The following is a 15,665-nucleotide window of genomic DNA, read 5'->3' on the forward strand; positions in this document are numbered from 1 at the left end:
CTCAGTCAGAGACAGATGTCTAGCCTCAGGCTAGTAGATCTAGTCTGTAATTATCCTGAATTTCATGCTTACTGCTGTTGCTGCAAGACACCTGAATGTCTTCATATGGGGATCAATAAAGATCTATTTATTGATTTATCTAAAGATTTTGTGTCACTTATTAACCATGGTATATTGTCCATTGTCTACTTGGGGCGGCCATATATCTGAATGGGTAGAGAGGCCATCTGGGAAACAGAAGGTCCCTGGTTTTCACCCCCGTCACCGGTCTGTGTCCAAAGGGTCCCTGAGCAAGATAATTAAGCCCCTTTAACTGCTCCCTGAGCGCTGTGTTAATGGCTGCTCACTGCTCCTAGTAGTTAGGATGGGCAAATGGCTGCAGAGGACACAAGTAATGATGTTGTCTTTTGACACTTTAACGCAGTGGTTCCCAAACCTTTTAGCTCAAGACCCAAAAAGAGTAATTAGACGTCTGCCCGGGACGGAGAAAACAAATTAGGTTTTTTTTACTCACAACCCATAAAAATTGGTCTGCGACCCAAACATGAGCCACTGTTTGGGAAACAGGGCTTTAATGCAGACTACACATTGATTTGGTTGCATTAACCATCCATCACACAGTGGTGTAAGAAGTACTCCGATTTTGGACTTAAATAAAAGTAGCAATACCACAGTGTAAAGATACTCTGTTACAAATAAAAGTCCTGCATTCACAATCTGAAGTCAAAGTACAAAAGTATAGACCCCTTAACAGACGACGTCACACTGATAAGAACCAGTATGCGCGCGCAGGCCGGCACCAAATGAAACCCATTCTGTCATGTCTCGCTAGGACGCGCCTCACTAGCGAACACACAAGAGGAGGTTGAATGAACTGAAACCAGCAAACCCCGAAACAATATGTTGGGAATTGATCGCGTAGAGTCTCAATGTTGGTAAACAAATTATTGGTCTGTTAGCATAGAAATATACTTAAGGTAGCACAAGTACTCATTATGCAGGAGGGTCATTTCAGAATTATATATCCTGTTATTGGACTATGATTATTGATCATTAACCGCTTAAGCACTATTTTATACTTGGACTATTTAAAAAAGAATCTTTGACGATTTTGGATTATTTGGATTCATTATTATGAATCTAAATCTGCAAAGTAGCCATTAACTAAAGCAGTAAAAAACTTGTGGTGGAGTGAAAAGTACAACATTTGAGTCTGAGATGTAGTGGAGTAGAAGTATAAAAAAATGGAACTACTCAAGTAAAAGTACCTTGAAATTGTACTTAAGTACAGTACTTGAGTAAATGTACTTGTTTACTTCCCACCACTGCCATTACACAATCCCATTCCCACCGGAGATCGAGACACAATAATCGGAGTTTGGATAAAAAGAGAGAATAACTTTATTTTAACAGGCATCTTTATCAGAGAATACAGATGATTATTCAAACTCAATATTTTAAAGCTTGGTCTAGTTTAAACTATTAGTAAAGACACTTCATTCTCTACACAACAACTACCATATAAAAAACAGATACAAAAAAACAAAAAAAACAATGCAATTACTTTATTTTCTGCATGTCACAGAAACTGAAGCGGATATGAACTCGGCCACTTTCCCAAAACTGTAAAATTAAAGTGAATCTCTGAGTTATATCCTGTCCCAAAACATTAGATCTCTAGAGCCTGACTTCTAGACAACCGACCGGGCCAAGTCGACAACCAAACAGTTCACCCACAACAACATCAGCGTCCACCGTGATTAACCACTTGAGGCCTGAGGTTCCGATTCCGCAAAATGTCTTCTAAATGTCTTCTAAACGGTTTTCTGAAAAACGTATGTTTCTATATCAGTGGTTGTCAAACTTTTTCATGTCAAGGACCCCCAGAATTATATGTATTTGGTCATGGACCCCCATCTCAAAATATTTTGTTCCAGGGACCCCCCCAGTAGCAAAGATTTAAGTTAAAATGTTCGCTTTAAAACAATGTATATCGAAAGATTTGCACACATTTTCACGATTTTTCAAAAATAGCAGATCTACAAGCTCGTATCGGCGCTATGAGCTTGTATATCTGCTATTTTTGAAAAGCCAAAGTGTAAAATAATGCTTTTTTAGCTCAAATCAAGAAGTGACACAGATGCGTTCCAGGTCTTAAAGGGTTAACCACTTGAACCCCAGCATCTTTATTCTGGGGGTCCTAACATTTTGACAAAAATAGCCGATCGACAGTTGTGAGCTTGTCGATCGGCTATTTTTGGCAGACTGAAAAGTTGCAACTCAGGCACGTTTCACTGACACTGGAGGGTTGAAGTGGTTAAAAGGATAGTTCACCAAAAAAAATCGATTAGTCACCCCATGGAGACTTGAATTCGTGGATATTTTTTAGTTTTTGTCGCATTCCTAAGCCAATAATTTGATGACCGGCAGCGGTTCTGGTAGGAGACACAAAGAGTCTCCTTTGTATCTCCTACCGGAACTCGCTGGTCATCAAATTATTGGCTTAAGAATGCGAGAAAAAATAAATATATATATCCATGAATCCAAGTTTCCATGGGGTGACTAATCGATGGAAAGAAAGGCATTTTGGGGGTGAACTATCCCTTTAATGTTCAGCTTGCGACTAGGCCCCACATCCCCCAGAACAAAAAGCATTTCAAACTGGGCTCAGGTCCCACAGACATGGCATGATGAGCGGACAACACTTTGAACACAGAAGAGTGTAATCCTGATGTGGCTTTTATGTATGTACAAATACAAGAGGTTAACAAAAGGCATGAGTGGAGAGACACTATACAACAGCAGTTATGTGTTACTGTAAAGGGTTTGATTTAACACTCGGTTCCGTGCCGGGTGTCGCGCGCGGAGAAAACAACCGATCTAACAAACTTTGTCAATCTTGTAGATCGGCTATTGTCCCGTGCGAGAGACGGTACGCAAACAAAGTATAAGGGGCGCGGTCACACGTGTGCGTCAGAAGATCTGCGAGGCGAGGTGTGAAGCGTCAATTTCCCCCACGTTGTCTAGCGGGTTGTGTGTGCAGTCCCAGTTTCCTGGTGTGTAGTTTATTTGACTTACTGTGTGTTGGAATGGTTGGCTCACTGAGCAAAAACTACAGGCAAAATGGCTGCGAAAATGCTGCAACTTTTTGGCTGATGCCCGGTTAAAGTCCACAAATGTTGCACACCACGCGCTTCAGACGCGTAGAAAGCCACACGCTTCGATGCCGTTTAAACGCACCACAGCGGGGAAGCTCCGTCCCATTTGCTCCGCCCCTTTTGCTCCCACAGAATGGAAGTGAACGGGAAGCTGACGCTTCTGACGCGCATACCCCGCTTTATACTTTGTCGCACACCGGTGCCGAACTACAAACTACGAGAGCTTGTAGGTCGGAGCATAAATTAGGCTAATGTGTGACCGTGCCCTGAATCAGACGTTAAGAGTTTAGATCTTCTTGCATGGCGTTCGGTTGAGACAGTGGAGCAAGTGAGCAGAGAAGCTCTCTGGATGTGATGGTGGTCTCGGGTGGGGTCCGGAGGTGAGGTGGGAGGGGGGGGGGGGGACATGGGGGGGACGGGACATGGACACTTTAATACAGGCCTCCCGTTTGTTGCTGGAATACGTCAATCGTATCTTCATCCTCCATTTCCAACTGTCGGGAGAAAACAAAGAGCAAAGTGTAAACACACACCATATGTCATGTGTGATAAGACCTAAGTGTAAACTGACATTTCTGCGCTATCTCCCCATCGCATTGCAATGTTGATAGTCTGCTTCACAGAGTGACCAGAGAGGACACGTCTACTTTTATTAAGACACGTTTTGTGTTTCACATTACACACACACTCAAGGGTCTTTTTACAACAACAAAAAAAGGAAACTTGGCAATTTAGCAGACTCTAATACAGAATGACTTACAAGCGGAAGATCAGAGTAAATGACATGAACTCTAGTCAACAAACAACAAGGTACCTGGTCACATCAGTAGAGAGTGCAGAGAGAACAGTGTTGTGTTTCAAAGAAACTAGGATACCAGGCAAACATCAAACCTAGTATCTGTCTAAACAACATGCTTTCTAAAGAACTTTCAGTACTTTATGAAACTATAGGACACCAGGTAAACAATGAACCTAGACTCTGTCTAAACAACAAGTTATCTAAATAACATTCTGTACATTTGTGGTCAAGAAAAAACAAAACAAAAATCTAAGTAACATATAACATTACATGTGAAGTAGTAGTGGGGGGGGGGGGTGGAGTCAGAAGAGCTGAGTGCTAGGGTGTGAGAGGTGGAGTCTGAAGAGGTGAGTGCTAGGAGTTGAGGTGGAGTCTGAAGAGTTGAGTGCTAGGGGGTGAGAGGTGGAAGAGTCTGAAGAGGGAAGTCTGAAGAGGGAAGTGATTTTCCGTACCTGTGCCGGTGTGTCTGTCTCATTTATTGGCTGTCCGTCAAACCTGAACCTGATTTGCCTCATCGCCAGGCCCTGGGGACACAGTCAAGCACATGCAAACGTTGTAAGGAATTGTTATACTTGGAGCCTATTCTGTAAACACTGCCATTTCCCCGTCCGCTGCCAAGTAGTTCATAACAGGTTGACAGCAGTAACCCAGCAACATTCACAACTCCTTTCAACAGCCCATACTACAGCTTAAAGCACCGTCTCTCAAACCTTTTTCATTTCAAGGACCCCCCCAGTCTGATAGGCATTAGGTCATGGACCCCCATTTGATACAGTTGTTTTAATCTCTGGGACCCCCAGTGTACACTGTAAAATCCTCAGTGTTAGGTGTGTGTAATGTACACCTGTACACTCTAAAGAGTTACAGACCCGTAAAGTATCCATTTGGACCCCTGTTGGTCCCCAGGCCCAACGTTGAGAAGCACTGGCTTAAAGGAGTATTTCACTTAAAAACTCTTCCGGGGTCATTTTAACGTCTACTCAGGCTTTAAGTTGCTTGATTCAATGTTTAGATGTCACAAGATTAAAAAAAAAAAGAAGAGTGAAATACCCCTTTAAAGAAAGCGAAGGTGAGTGAGTGAGTGAGTGAGTGAGTGAGTGAGTGAGTGAGTGAGTGTGTGTGTGTGTGTGTGTGTGTGTGTGTGTGTGTGTGTGTGTGTGTGTGTGTGTGTGTGTGTGTGCATATCCTGGCATTTCACATCCATGTTGACGTTTCAAATAAAGCAAACATCTGATAAAGTGAACAACAACAGCATCATAAAGGGGGAGGAAGTCACGTCTCGGCAAAGTTTGACCTACTTTCACGGTGTCACGGCCGTGTTGACCACATGAAATGTAGCCTCCCTATTCCCAGGCCAACATTTGGCCAAATTAGACGATCTACAAGCTCATAATAATATTGTCTATTTTTTTCTGCAGCGATTTAGTGTAGAGGGGAAAAAAGGAGGGTGGCCTAGTATAGAGCCCTGGGGGACCCCGGTCAGTTGAAGTGTAGTGATGTAAAAGTAACTAAGTACAATTTTGAGGTATTTTTTACTTTACTGGAGTATTTTCAGTTTTCTATACTCTTAATTCTACTCCACTACAACTCAGGGGCAAATATCGTACTTTTACTCCATTAAAGCGACCCGTTGTGAACTTGTAGATCAGCTATTTTCAAAGCCTTTTTCTACATTTGGAAATTTGTGAAATGAGGACAGTCTGCATAAAGAGTACTGTTACTTTTAGTACTTTTACAAGTACAAGTACATTTTGATGCCAATTTCTTTTTGTACTTTTACTCACGAAGCGGCGCAAAGCGACGCATTTCGAGCTTGTAGATCTGCTACTTTTGATGCTTTTGAATTTGAATCCTGAAAAGTAACAGTTTCCACCCGACAGAGGCGATTTATTTTTCAAGTGAGAATGAAAGTGTAACGAATGACATTTGTTTCTGTGAACAAAACTGCTGCGTAAGAACAATGTTGGTGGCGCAAGTAAGAGATTTGCTGACGTAATTCTTTTTTTATTTTTTACATGCATAGATCAACAACAGTAGCCTACTGTAAGTTCCACATTCTCTTAATGACTTTCACTTCTGTTTCCTTGTAGAGACAACAGTGCAATGTATTAGTTGATTAGTTGACATGCATGTTTTTGTCTGTGAATCTCTCACACCGACATCGTTGTTGGGACGCAGTTTATCCTGTAGGTGAAATATAACTTTTTAGGCAACTCAAGGCAGTATGGCTGGCCAGTGTCGTGGAATTCTGGATCAATCAGCAGTCGATGAGGCACATAGGAGTCAAGACGGTATCCTAGGTGGTGATGATGTATGCTTTATGCACATGATATCATGGGGAGAAGTACAATAACACTCCTGTCAGTGGTACGGTAGTCCTGTCAAGAGCACAGGGCAGAGATCACAGTTATACTGTAGCTGCTTCAAGGACAAACTGAACCATAACAAGATAGGCTGTACCAAAACAACAGCTATAAAGGCCTAGTGGAGACATCTAGGCCCTTACAAGCTGCCAAATATCATAATGTATTGTAGAAGCATTATCAGTGATGGTGAAATATAAAGGTTAGATATAAGCAGCCATATCATTTCTTCCTCACCAGGTTACTGTAATGTTAGACTTGTCTCTTAGGAAACACTAAGTCTGATTTATACGTAGTTGTGCGCACTGAAAATAGCCGATTTACAAACCCACACGATGTGTCGCAGCATTACATGTGCTATTACGCTATACGCAGTGTGCAGGGTTGTCTCATCTCTTCAGAAACAAATATATGCAAAGATAAGAGTTATCATGACGCAATACGGCATTCATGTGAAAAATGCTAATGGATGGTACACTAGAAAGACAAAAACATGTGCTATTTAAAAACGTGTCAACTTACGTTATGGAAAACTGTTTTCCATATGCAGTGTTATTATACTCTCTTTATTGTTTTAAACAATAAAGAGAGTATAATAACACTGCATCTTGCACCAAAGTAGTGTTTCATGCACTGTCCTCTAAATGCCAACCATGACAATAGTGAGAGTTTTGTCCTGCTGGCATGTGAGGGACAGACAGACAGACACATGAAGACGACACGTTCCTTCCCTGACGTGACTTCAACCAGCATTTGACTTTCAAATAAAATCGCCATGCCAGCAGTTTCCTTTCAAAAGGCTTTCTCTTCCCTTCTTTCCATAGTCCATCTAATTACTCCATTGACGTCAGAGCTCTTATAGAGCAAGTACAGCCAGCTAACACCAGTGGTGATTGTCTTGTCCCAGTGCACAGAGCCTTATTTGGTCACGCTGTCTCTTCAGTAAAGTGGTAAAACTCTGGAAATCTCTACCTAACAACCCATTGGCTAAAAACTAGAGAGATTGATGGTCATGTCTGTTTTGACAGACATTACATCCGTTCATTGTTTACCTGGTATCTTAGTTTCTTTGAGACACTACGTAGTTCTCTCTGCACTCTCCTTTATGTGACTAAGGACTCAGATTATGGCAAAAACCTAAACACTAAACAGTGCTCACAGGAATAGGTTATGCAGTGTCAGGAGCAAAGCAACGTTGCAACCCTGCTCCTCATCAAGTCTCAAGAGTTATTTGAACACGATGATGATGGGTAATTAATCAGATATTAGATCTTACATTCTAGAAACACTGATTAGACTAATATTTCCGGGGGGGGGTGCATGATGATTCCCCCTTCTTCCTGGGACTGTAAAATAAATGGTAAATGGTGCATTTATATAGCACTTTTATCCAAAGCGCTTTACACAGATAGCACATTCACCCATTCACATAGCCTGGCTCCACCCCCTGAATCGTTTGCCACGCATTCAGGGTCTGGTGACGCTGTCGAAGGCGGGTGTTTCTCGGTTGAAAATCTGTACGACGAATCGGGATCGGGATAATCCAGTATGAACCAATCGCCAAAGAGTCTTTGGAAAAAAAAAACTTTGGCCACGCCCCCATCTCAGAAATCGGCTGCATTGAGAGGGCTTTCAGACTGAATAATGGAGTGAAACGAAATGAAAATTCAGGCTGAGTGTCAGGCTACCATTCACACACACACATTCATACACCGATGGCGGAGGAAACCATGCAAGGCCAACCAACCTGCTCATCGGGAGCAATTAGGGGTTCAGCGTCTTGCTCAAGGACACTTCGACACTAACTCTGGGCGGTTTACAGTTTAGGCATTTAGCAGACGCTCTTAATCCAGAGCGACTTACAGTAAGCAAGGACACAAGATAATTCATCATAATACATCAATAACGCATCAAATGCATAGAAATAGCAATCTGATAATAAAGCCCGGGATCGAACCGGGAACCTCGCGGTTGCCATCCGGCCGCTCTAACCGGCCACTCCTAACCCCGAGCCAGCGCCGTAGCATCGACATATTACGGCTTCTACAGTTACTGTACACGTCCACTGTTTCACAGTTAGAATCTAGTCTTGCCCTCACAATGAGTCACATTGACCGCTAACAGTATTACATCTCAAACCCCCCCCCAGGGAAGAACATGTATACAGGACACGCTTTTGAGAGTGAGGGAAAAGTGAAACGACAGATACATGTCAGGAGATGGAGATAGTGGTGTGGTGGGGGGGGGGGGGGGGTGGTGAGGTGTGATTTGACCCCAAAGCAAGATGACAAGTGACTCTGTGGTCCTGCCAATGCAGAGTTGATTCTTTTTTTAACCCATCAAGGCCTGAGGTTCCGATTCTACAAAATGTCTTCTAAATCCTAACAGTTAAAAAAATATATATATGTTGCTATGACAGTGGTTCTCAAACTTTTTCATGTCAAAGAACCCAAAATGTATATGTATTTGGCCGCGGACCCCCCATCTCAAAATATTTGGTTCCAGCAGGTTCCCCCCCAGAAGCACAGATTTGAGTTACAAATGTTCGCTTTAAAAAAATATATATTCAAAAGATTTGCACAAACTTTCTCGATTTAAAAAAAAATAGCAGATCTACAAGCTCGTAGCGCGGCACTCGGTGCCGCGCTACGAGCTTGTATATCTGCTATTTTTTAAATAGCCAAAGTGTAAAATACTGCTTTTTTTTAGCTCAAATCAAAAAATGACACGGATGCGTCCCAGGTCTTAATGGGTTAAAAACCAAAAATAAACTACACAAAGTAGTGAATTGCAGCGTTATGGCTTCAGCGGTACAGAGTAGTGTAGCCGTGCTGTTGAACTTGGTTGGAAGTTCACAGCCTGCAGCTGGTTGTCAGGGTTATTTAAGTGTTTCGGAGGAAGGCAGAGAGCAGGTCTTGTGACCCAACACTGCGGTTTAAAAATAGACCTAATGAAACATCAACTCTGGCTGAACGGCTCACAGAGGCATGCACTGTAGTCGTCGTTGAGGTGACTGTTGTTGTTATTGTCAAACAGGAGCATCTTATCTTCTCTCTTGACTTTGAGTCTATAGTTTTCACATGTTTCAGCACGTTCCAGGTTGCCATTTGATGATAGTCTACTTGAACGCAGTGCAATATTGCCTTTATTAAAGGACGGCTTTTGGAGGAATATTCATAATAAAGTAATGGTACCATTTTTTATACTCAGTCTGTGTCTCATAGGAGCAGTGTTGCCAGATTCTGTGAGAGAAACAAGCAACCAGGTCTAGGAAAGCCAGCCCAAAAGAAGTGACTATGGGCCACATGAGCACATTAACATATACATCAGCTATTTGAAAATAGCAGATCTACAAGCTCACAACAACACGTCGCATCGTGAGCTTGTAGATCGGCTATTTTCAAATAAAACCTTGCGGGGAAATTATAATAAGCAGATCTGGCAACCTGGCATAGGAGGGCTGTGGACGCTTCAGAAACCCGCCTACCAGTGACATCACATCACTAGGCAGATTTTTTTTTCCCAAACTAGATTTCGGATGTTTTATTTCGATTTTTATGAACACAATGGCTTCCGTTATATCATGCTAACTTTCCAGGAATAGAAAGCCTCCAGTTTCTATTAGCTTGGATTCCCCATCGATGATGTCACTGGTAGGCGGGTTTCTGAACTGTCCACAGTCCTCCTCTGAGACACAGAGTGAATTGCCGCATAGACAAAAATGGTACCATATTATAAATTATGAGCATTAGTGAGGACCAATTATATAAAGATAGGTTGAAAATGGGTGAAGTCGTCCTTTAACTATTATTTTCTATCGTTTTTATGTTAGCACATTTAGATGATGATGGAGGAACCAACTGCTATGATAATACAACGTCAGCATCCTACAATACATACTTCTATCTATGACATCACCACCCTGTTCAAATGTCAAGGCTACTCTGGGAAATCAGCCAAAATTAGCCAGTAAATCAGTAAACAAGCAGATAAAAATTGTTCCACTGGTTCTCAACATGCGGTCCATGTTCCAACAAATGGACCCTTACGGGTCTGTAGTGTTAGTAAATAACGATTTTACACTGTAGAGTGAGGTCCCAGAGATGAAAAACTGAAATGGCATGAAATGGGGGTCTGTGGCCATAATGCATATCAAACTGGGGGTCCATGAAATAAAAAAATCTTGGGAATCAATGGAATGGTTTCTCTGGACTGTCTTGTCTCTCCCCTACCCTTCTTCCTCCCCCTTACACCCCCCCCCCCCCCCCCCCCCCCGCCTCTCTCTCACCCCCCTTACCTCTCGTATATCTACCGTGCACTGCTGTTTATTTTTTAAACGTGTTCTGCTGCCACACCCTGAATAATAAAGTGTAATCAATCAATCAATCAATCGATGAAATTGATCGATCGTGGAGGCACAGCTGACATTGACGTCAATAGAGGATCAGCAGCTCAATGCACCCTCTAGAGCAGTGGTTCTCAACCTGTGGGTTCCCACATAATTTTCTTTTTTTTGGGGGCCCCCTGATGACAGTGAAGTGACAATTTATGGACTTTTTAGACCTTTTTAACCCATTAAGACCTGGGACGCATCTGTGTAATTTTTTTAATTTTAGCTAAACAGCATTATTTTACACTTTGGCTATTCAAAAATAGCAGATATACAAGCTCATAGCGCGGCACCGAGTGCCGCTCTATGAGCTTGTAGATCTGCTATTTTTGAAAAATCCTGAGAATGTGTGCAAATCTTTGAATATATATTGTTTAAAGCGAACATTTTTAACTCTATTCTTTGCTTAGATAAATGGAGGCTTCGGGTATAGGACACATACTGTAGAGGTAACAGAACCAACCGTCTCACGACAATAAAAAGCTGAGCGCCAAAGAAGAGATTGTGTGTCGTGATCTTGATCCAGCACGATAACTAACTATCTATACTGTCTATTACTGTTAAATTCAGTGCGTCCCATATTGGTTCAAAACGGGACGATGGGACCCTGCCCAGGTCGGCAACGCGGCAAGTAACTTGGCTAATTATAATAGTAATTCCTCCGCGCTGTAGATAGGCCTTTCTACTAATTACTAGCAATTTCTAACAAGAAAAAACAACCTTTGGGATCCCGGGAACCGGTTTCAATTACCGGGACGGTAAATATCTCTGGGATTCACGGGATTCCCGAATCCCGGGAATCCCGGTGTTAAACCGTAAGTGTCAGTCTACTTTAAGTGGATTATGTGGTCGACACGCACTGACATTTTGCACCTTAATCCCATGTATAACGCACTGACTTTTGTCTTTTTATTCCCTTCCCTTTCTTTTTTTCTATGGAAATAATGATACGATGGGAACTACTGTATGCACGAAAACTAATTTCACCCACTTTTTTACTTCTGTAAACCTGTGGTGTGACAATAAAGCGGACAATAAATTCTCATGGTCACTGGTATGGTTTCTGAACTGTCCACAGCGCCGCCTCTGAGACACAGAGTGAGTGGACATCTTAAGATAATCTTATAAGAGAATCTTATAAGATTATCCCGTAGTGTGTGATGCAACCAGCTTTCAAAACGTTTTAAGATTGTAAAATTCCTGTAGTTAGTGTGAGCCCAGCTTAGGTGTACAGGGTGAAATGGTTAATAATGTATACGCAGTGGTTCTCAAAGTGGGTCCCAGGGGTCCTTGGGGGTTCCAGGGGGTCCCCAGCAAAAGTAGTTAATGTCGCATCACAATCATTTTAACCACTTTATCCATTAAAGCTCACAGCTCACTTCGTGCCGTGCTGCGAGCTTGTACATCTGCTATTTTTGAAAAATATTGGAAAAATATAGCAAATGTTGAATAGAAGAATAGAATGTGGAATAATTTGTAACATATTTTGAATAATCTTCTCTTTTGGGGTCCCTGGCACACAATCTTTTCAGATGGGGGTTTTACTTTTTTGGGGGTCCTTGTCATATTCTTTTTGAGAAACACTGATGCATGACAGTGGTTCTCAAACATGTTTGTCTCAGGGAACCCTTGTAAACCTTGTTTCATCCTCGGCACCCCTGAATTACAGTGTCACTTTGTAGCACCTCACATTTATTTCATATTACGGTATGTAAATATGTAAATATTTCCCCCTAAGATACAGTAACCCCTTGACTTGCGTCACGGCACCCTAGGGTGCCACAGCACCCACTTTAGAGAAACCCTGATGTATGGTAACGGTAGGTCAAACAGTAGTAAAAAGTCTTCCCCCCCCCCTGCAGTACCTGTCTCTCGCAGTAGGCCTTCATCAGCTTGTTGAGCGGTGTGTGTCGTTTTATCTTGAACTGCACTACGGAGCCGTCCTGCCCCGCTACCTTCAGGTTGATGTGGTCATTGTTCTCCGTCTTCACTCCTTCCTACCAGACGGAGAAGGAGAGGGAAACACGTCAAACATAACTGTAGGAAATGAGTCAGTTCTACACATACTGTAGATGTAGAAGAATCACGCAAACAAGCCCTTTGTTAAGCCATTAAGACCGGGAACACATGTGTGTCATTTTAAGATTTCTTTGGCTATTAAAAAATAGCAGATCTACAAGCTCATAGCGAGGCACCGAGCTCGTAGATCTGCAATTTTTGGGAAAATCGTGGAAAATCTGTGCAAATCTTTGAATATAGATTCTCAAATCTTTGCTTCTGGGGGGTCCCTGGAACAAAATATTTTGAGATGGGATACATATCATTTTGGGTGGTCCTTGACATGAAAAAGACATTCTTAGAATCCCCAGAAGCAAAGATTTGAGTTAAAATCCATATATTAAAAACATTTCACACATTTTCACGATTTTTCAAAAAATTGCAGATCGACAAGCTCATGGCGCGGCACTATTTTTTTAATAGTTAAAGAAATCTAAATGACACAGATGTGTTCCCCGGTCTTAATGGGTTAAGCCCCGTTTTACTTAGCTGTACGATGGCTTTGTGAGGCAAAAAATAGCCGATCTACAAGCTCACAACACGTTGCAACGTGACACGTTGTGAGCTGGTCAGCCAATAATAATCGCTATAATAATGTATGATCGTTGATACATTATTACAGGCACTAATTCAGTTCATATGGACTCAGGTCACACGTCCAGCACGGACCACAGTAAGGAGTATAGAATGAACCGTCACTGGTAGCAGGATTCAGAGGCACTATATTTCACCTCCTGGGCACTGCCGAGGTGCCCATGCGCAAGGCACACAAAACCCCTCAAACTGCTCCTGGGGTCACGCCACGCGGTGCAGCCCATCATTTCAGTTTGCATGTCTATAGGTGTTGTGTTTGCATGTCTGTGTTTAGGGCCTACGTGTGTACATGAACAGAATAGATGAAAACAAGTTTTCTATGGGGATTAATACAGGTTTGAATATTTCTATCACCGTTATTTTGATAGTGATTTTTCGTTATTTGAGGTATATGAAATCGAGTTATCCTTCCCTGCCTCTAGATGGATTTAAAACACCCGAAAACTAAAAAGAGGAATTCTGTGGGAGTGAATGGAGGATGCCACAGATGGGTGGAGTTAAAGACTTGCCCTTCAACTAAGTCCTGTTTCGGCACAGATACGTTTGGTAAAGTAAGTGCATGGAATCCCAAGTGTGTGGTTGCATTTGTGTGTGTGTATGTATGTGTGTATGTGAGACGTGAGTGCGTATTTGATGGCACACGGACCAACCCCCCCCCCTCTCCCCATGATTTGGCAATTGATTTATTGATTTATGTGAACGTTATGTTAAAAAAGGGAAATAGAAGTACAACACAATGCACTCACTGAAATAGCACGCCAAGGATGAGAAAACACAATACAGTCGAAAACACAATAGACTTGAACAAACAGACATAACAACAAAGAACAGACATCGATCCCTAAGCCCACTCTACAAACTATACAACTCTGTGACCTATAAAACTCAGATCTTATCAACAGTACTTTACTGTCTATGTAGTATGTACTAACTGTAGGTATAGACATAACATCTATCTATCTATCTATCTATCTATCTATCTGTCTACTGTAGGTGTACAGATAACAGTGAAACTCTGATCAAAATAGCCATACTTAATAGGTTATCAATCATTTGGGGACCCCCTGGTCTGGAACCCCCTCAAGGACCCCCTGGGTCTTGAGAATCACTGATGTAATGCAATGGTTCTCAAAAGTGGGGTCTGACTGAGATCCCCCACGAGTTCCTGAGTCCCAGGAGTCCTTGAGGGGCTCAAACTCTTTTAAAATCCCTCCCAGCAAAATACATCATTTGCGGGTCCTGAACAACACTCCATAATGAACCCTTATTTTGTGTATTTTGTGTTTGTTTTTCTAGAAATCTGGGAAGGTTTCTTTTTTCACGGGTTTATCCTACTTTGTAAGCTGTGACAATCCTTCAATAAGAATTATGTTAAAATATAGTTCATATACATATATAGGTAATTATTTACCTATAATGCTGTCATACACATTCATCATCTCTCTAAAGAGAAAGGCTACAACGAGGAACATCTGATCTTACTAGTAGAAAGCGTTTCAAAAATAAACACGCAGAGACAAAAGGCTCAAATAAAGTGTCTGTGCTGTTGTTTTTATACCACATCTGGAAGTGGGATCTCTGTCTGAATGCGCGCGCGCGCACACACACACACACACGAACACACACGAACACACACACACACAGTCTCTCAACATCAAGTCCAGGGACCACCAAGGGTCCATATGGAATGGATGCTTATTACGGGTCTGTAACTCTCACAGTGTGTGACAAATGGAACCATATGGACAGCATGGTGTTGTATGGTAGGCTACACTCTCACAGTTTAATAAACACTGAACATTTTACAGTGTAAATTGTGTGTCACAGAGATTTCATAATAAAATAAAAATAAAAAAATATACTGGGGTTCCTTGAAATGAAAAAAAGGTTGGGAATGTGGTGCCTCTCTCTGAATGCAGGCACACACACACACACACACACACACATAAACACACACACACACACACACACACACACACACTTAAACACACACAAACACATAAACACACACACCATGCAGCATCTTCACTGCTGCTTGTTTGCAATCTACCGCCATGGATGCGCGTGCACAAGCCTTCCGGTGTGTATGCACGTTTAGTTGTTTATTTTTGTTTAGGGTTTTTTTTTGCGCACAACTTCATGATATAAAATATTAAAACATCAACTTTTGTGACCCCAGTGATGTAATAAAATAAAGAAATTAAAAACTCACCTTGGGTTTCTCATCAGCCATGGTTGGGTTTTTGTTGTTACTCTTTTTTATTTTGCGCTTCTCTACGCCGCCACACAAAGAACGCGTGAAC

The 15,665-nt window shown here is 42.0% G+C and overlaps 1 protein-coding gene across 1 annotated transcript; it reads right to left on the reverse strand.

The window, feature by feature from the left end:
- Positions 1–1,383: 1,383 nt before the first annotated feature.
- LOC308098786 (small ubiquitin-related modifier 2) lies at positions 1,384–15,664 on the reverse strand. Its single transcript, XM_080447217.1, has 4 exons — positions 15,575–15,664; positions 12,576–12,707; positions 4,410–4,481; positions 1,384–3,652 (listed from the first exon to the last, which is right to left on the reverse strand). Exons 1-4 carry the CDS (start codon positions 15,593–15,595, stop codon positions 3,590–3,592), a joined length of 288 nt encoding a protein of 95 aa, XP_080303343.1. The 5' UTR covers positions 15,596–15,664; the 3' UTR covers positions 1,384–3,589.
- Position 15,665: the final 1 nt, after the last annotated feature.

Source organism: Gymnoscopelus braueri (assembly GCF_963280865.1).
Source record: "Gymnoscopelus braueri genome assembly, chromosome: 13".
NCBI classification, from domain to species: Eukaryota; Metazoa; Chordata; class Actinopteri; order Myctophiformes; family Myctophidae; genus Gymnoscopelus; species Gymnoscopelus braueri.

Coding starts and splice junctions, on each gene's coding strand:
- LOC308098786 (XM_080447217.1), bottom strand. CDS start 15,595: ATGGCTGATGAGAAACCCAAG. Junction 12,708..15,574: donor TGGCTGATGAGAAACCCAAG/GTGAGTTTTTAA, acceptor TCCGTCTGGTAG/GAAGGAGTGAAGACGGAGAA. Junction 4,482..12,575: donor AGGCCTACTGCGAGAGACAG/GTACTGCAGGGG, acceptor CTGTGTCCCCAG/GGCCTGGCGATGAGGCAAAT.